Source organism: Atta cephalotes, assembly GCF_000143395.1.
Source record: "Atta cephalotes unplaced genomic scaffold scaffold00097, whole genome shotgun sequence".
Taxonomy (NCBI): Eukaryota; Metazoa; Arthropoda; class Insecta; order Hymenoptera; family Formicidae; genus Atta; species Atta cephalotes.
The window spans coordinates 124294-129356 of record NW_012130161.1 but is presented as its reverse complement, the minus strand read 5'-3'; the positions used below and the strand labels follow the sequence as shown (position 1 = coordinate 129356).

Sequence of the window (5063 nt, the reverse complement as noted above, 5' to 3'; positions counted from 1 at the left end):
GTGTGTAGTAGTGTAGTGTGTGTGTGTGTGTGTGTGTGTAGTGTGTGTAGTGTGTGTGTGTAGTGTGTGTGTGTGTGTGTGTGTGTGTGTGTGTGTGTGTGTGTGTGTGTGTGTGTGTGTGTGTGTGTGTGTGTGTGTGTGTGTGTGTGTGTGTGTGTGTGTGTGTGTGTGTGTGTGTGTGTGTGTGTGTGTGTGTGTGTGTGTGTAATCAAATATGATATATACATATATATATATATAATTTTACACGAATTCGAAACAAAAAGAACAGTCAGTTTGAAGTTACAGTTTCAACAGACGAAGAGACTTGCCAAGTTATAAAATAAAAGTCAGTGTACGTTATGTATCATCGAAATTATTCTAAAATGGTTCCTAAACACTTTTCCATCAATAACGATTTGATTTCATTTTCATCATCATGACTCGATCCGCTCGAGAGAAGATTTTGTACGTTGAAGAAAGGGCGAGTGAACATAACAATTACCAGATAGAACGGACTGCCGAGGACGGCGCCGACACAGCCGGCCGTGCCAGACACCAGGGTGGTCCGTAGAACATCGGTATTGCCCTGTTTGTCAACGATCAGTTCGTATCTCTGGGCAGACTTGTATGCACCCAAGCGAATACCGTTGAGCACCACCTGGAAGGCGAGCGCGGGCACAATTCCTGCTTGTAGAGCCAATATACCTTCGTGCTTAGCTATCAGATACACGGCATGCACGGTGTTTTTATATATCTTCTGATACGAGCCTCGTGCCTCCAGCTCACCCTGCAGTTGCAGCCGCACCTTCACCACGTCCACGGGATTCGTGAAGAAACCGGCTCCCACCGCCGCCAAGGCACCAATTCCGAATTCCACACCCAGCCTGAAAGACAATGAAAGAACACAGAACAGATCAAACAGATGTCGAGGGGTTGGAGATAACCGAAAATCAAACATGAGACAGTTTGATTTTTCCAACATATTATAAATATATAAAATACCCAACATAAAAATTTCCAACATATTATAATAACAAAATAAATTTTCTTTTGTTTCTTCCCATCACCCTAATTTACGAATATTAGATAGATTAGTTTATTCGTTTCTCTAGCTGTTTATTAATATGTTAAGTAAAGAGTTAAGTAAAGAAATATATTTCTTGTGAGTGTATGTTAAGCGTGTGTGATCGGTATATTTTTAATTTTAATTTTATTTTATTATTTTATTTTATTATCGCAAATAGTACGTTAATTATTTTCATTTCTGTATTTGTAGATAAATGGTCACATGCAATATAGTAAAAGAAAATTTATATCAAAAGTATTAAAAACTAATGAAAAATCTGTTTTCCATATAATTACAAATTATACGAAATGATTTATTAATTTAATCTTGACGGACAAATATTTTTAAAATACTCAATCTTAAAAGAAAAAAAATATTACAAATAAAAGTTATATATGTATATAAACGATACCAACATCACCCTCTATACTGTACAATACTTTTATTTAGAATGTTTTTGATAAAATTGCATATTTCTGAAATATTTGTCTGTTAAGAATAAAATGAATCACTTAATTTGTACATATAATACTTGAAGAAAATATTGTTTAATTTGGATAAATTGAAAAAATTATATTAAAAAATAATATGTGTATATTAAATATAAAATCTTTAAATTGGAAAAAAATGCTTAATATCTATAATAAAAAATTATTAATTCGTGATGAGAATATCTTCGCACAAAGTAAGTTAATTGCTATCGATTAGGTACTCTTAATTCATTTATTTGCTATTAAAAGCTAGTTGATTATCAATTTTACTACTATATACGAATTCCTTTTGATTCACTTAGTTACTCGTGTTTCTGAAAATTGAGCATAAAATTATTGAGCATGATTATATACATAAAATGACCCTGACTTATATATTATTTACATCACTTTTCATGTATTAATTTCATCGTCTTTTGAAATATTTTATTGATAAAGAAAAGAAAATCATTGCACTTGTCGATTTTTAAATTATAGATCTATTAAAAATAAATTTGAAAGATTTAAAGAATTTATTTAATCATTTAACAGTATTTTATTAAATCAGAATTTGAAATCGAACCATCAACGTTTCTTGACATTTTTGTTAAGGGACCGTACCTACGTCGACAGCTCTAATTGTAATATATTAGAAAAGAAAAGTGACTTTTAATTATTAGTAACATCTCGCACTTTACATATCCGTGTCAGAGTGACTGGCCGGTTGATTGTTATATAACACTCGTGAATCACTGATGGTACGCCGACGCGGCCAGTTAGACAGCACACAAGGTGAAATTGGGTCAAGAATAGTCGATGATCGAGGATCACAAGCAGGGGACTGAAATGGAAATGCGCACCAGCATGCCATCTAATGCATCGATATACGCGACCGCATAACCAATGTAATGAATGAAAACGCGCACAATGCTTACGTTTTCTCAGTGACCGTGCTCATCTTTTCGTCTCTCGGTCCTCGGAAGGAAAGCGAGAAACAGCCAATTTTCTTTCAGTTATTCTCACCGGGGAGCAACGGTAGTTTATATCGGATGCAGCGCCGAATGTAAAATCTAAGTCGCGTGCGCCTTATACGATACACATACAAGCAATCCTGACGTACGTTTACATTACATTCTCTGTACTCCTCCTCATTGTTAAACACGCACGATAAATGGTCACGAATTATATTAACATATTATCGGACTACGTCACAACTCATGACATAGATATGGCATTTTCGAAATACTTCAAAACCCGCGTTTATTCGAATAATTTTTCTTTAACTAACTGCTTAATATAATAACATCCCGATAAATCTCAATCTGTGTTATAACTATTTGATTGTCCATCCAAGAAAAAAAATTTTCGAATCTCTGAAAATTTTCCAATCCTCATTCCTATCTATATGGATCCCATTCATTCCATGTGCTGACCTCTGCTCCGTTTTTATCTTTTCCGTTAAGATTTCAGTTTCCGATCCAAAAAATCTATTTCTATCTAAACGGATCTTCTCATATACTCATCTTTACTCTGTTTCATCTTTTTTAGTATTATAATTCTAAATTTCTTCTTTCAAGAATTCTTGATATTCGAAAAACACATTCGTCTTCACTTTTAATTATTGTCTCAATATTGTCTTCATGAGTTGAGAAATTACGCGCGCGTTACACTATACATCGATTATTTTATTAAACGAAATTATAAACATGGAGGAATGGATTGTTGATCTATTAAAATCAGTGCTGTCAAATATAATGAAAAATCTTGACATTGTTTCACTTGCAAATTTTTCAGATAGTTTTCTTTTGCATAAACAGGTATCTCACATAAGTGACTAGACAAGAAATAAAAAAAAAACATTATATTAGAAATAAATAAGTTTTCATTGCGAGTACGACTAATGAAAACTGTCCATATTGAAAAGCAGAGGAAATTTTATTATCTTACCAGTAATGTTGAATATATATACAAATGGAATTTTTTATTACTTACAAATTACTTACAAATTAATTAAAATAAAATTTATAAAATTATAATTACAAAATTATGTACATTTTATACATGGGAAAATATCTTATATTTGTTGGAACAAGTCAACAAATATCATCTACTTATTCAATATCGTTATTTCAATTTTAAAATAATATTATTATGCGACAGATAAACTTCCACCAGCTTTAGAAATCTTTGCAATCTCCTCCTTGAATTTTGCAATAGTCTCTTTTGCCAGAGTCAATTTCTCTTTCAAATCTATCACTTCGAGTCTAATCTTGTTGCGTGCCTCCATAATATCTTTCATCGTAGATTCCTTCAATGCTTCAACTGCAATAATTATAAATTTATTAAATTATCATTAAATTAATTCCAGAATGAAATATACACCCATGATTTGAATACAAACAGTCTGTATTATGTCGCCAAGCTCCAAGCGTCATTGGCCTATTAGAACTCAGTAGATGTTGCATCAAGGCTGTTGGATCTTGAAAAACTATCTCCTCATAAAATTCGGATACTAGACTCTTCTTTCCTAGTTGTATCTCGGGCGTTGATTGAAACAATTTCAATATATGATATACTGTTACCTGAAATTGATTCACAGATTTTTTTACAGCTAATGAAATAACAATTGGATTCGGAAATTTTTAGTCTCACAGTAAGTTTTTTTACTTACGGGACGTTCGTTCGGATCATGAAAATAAATCTTAATGACTATCTCAAATTCTCCCCAACCAGTTTCTGTCAATTCATATGGTGGCTTTGTTACAATACGATTAGGATTGTTATAACTCTCATGCAGTTTGAAATGCACTTTCTTCACATAGGTGGACATATCCTCGTTATTATATGGCTTGACGTACACAGTCCACTGATGCGTGTGTCCATCTTCTTCTCTCTTTTTGCCAAAGTATCGTGCCACATTTCCGTAAACTATAGGTTTGATTATTGTAACTCCCTATTAGAAGCAAATCACTTAATAAAGTAAAGTATGTCAATTTCTATTAAACGAATTTGGTAGCAGCAAATTTATCATAAGTAGTTTGTGTTACTAATAGTTTGTTAATTTTTTAGGTTACCTTTATTCTACCACCAGAATCTGGACCAAACTCGTTTGTAGATGCCATTGCCTTCGCGATAAGCTTGATCACAATTTCGCAAGTTATCGGTCTAACAAAGTCACAACACTTCAAAGAGTTACTTGAACTTCAAACTTTCCAAAGTTCCTTAATTTTTTTTCCGCCAACATAAATATTTACTCAAACGCTATCTAACGGATACCGGCTGGAAATGTTAGAAAATTAATATGGCGGCATATCAGCGCATAGTATATAGGTATGCATTTGTGCTTTACTTAAAAAGTGGTCATAATAATTATATAGTCATATTATTGTTACATATAAGATAGAATAATAAATATGTAAAAAACTAGAAGGAACATTGTAAACAGCGGATAAGATTTAATTTATAGCTGATTTATCTCGGTCATATATAATATTTATATCCGCACGCACGCACGCACGCATATACTGCTTCTGAGTGCGTGGTGT

At 32.8% G+C, this 5063-nt stretch overlaps 3 protein-coding genes across 3 annotated transcripts in view; 1 reads left to right on the top strand and 2 right to left on the bottom strand.

The window, feature by feature from the left end:
* LOC105624962 (solute carrier family 2, facilitated glucose transporter member 5-like) overlaps positions 1–326 on the top strand; it is a 19467-nt gene extending 19141 nt beyond the window's left edge. The window contains exon 7 of the mRNA XM_012206305.1: positions 267–326. Coding sequence (XP_012061695.1) covers positions 267–326 — 60 coding nt within the window. The remainder of the gene's footprint in view (positions 1–266) is intronic.
* A 29-nt stretch (positions 327–355) lies between these two features.
* On the bottom strand, positions 356–2476 carry LOC105624961 (solute carrier family 25 member 35-like). Its single transcript, XM_012206303.1, has 2 exons — positions 2454–2476; positions 356–866 (listed from the first exon to the last, which is right to left on the bottom strand). Exons 1-2 carry the CDS (start codon positions 2474–2476, stop codon positions 356–358), a joined length of 534 nt encoding a protein of 177 aa, XP_012061693.1.
* Positions 2477–3667: 1191 nt separating this feature from the next.
* Positions 3668–4640, bottom strand: LOC105624939 (YEATS domain-containing protein 4). The gene is made up of 4 exons (XM_012206281.1): positions 4593–4640; positions 4190–4471; positions 3920–4100; positions 3668–3840 (listed from the first exon to the last, which is right to left on the bottom strand). The coding sequence occupies exons 1-4, from the start codon at positions 4638–4640 to the stop codon at positions 3668–3670; spliced, it is 684 nt and encodes a 227-aa protein (XP_012061671.1).
* Between the last annotated feature and the right edge of the window lie 423 nt (positions 4641–5063).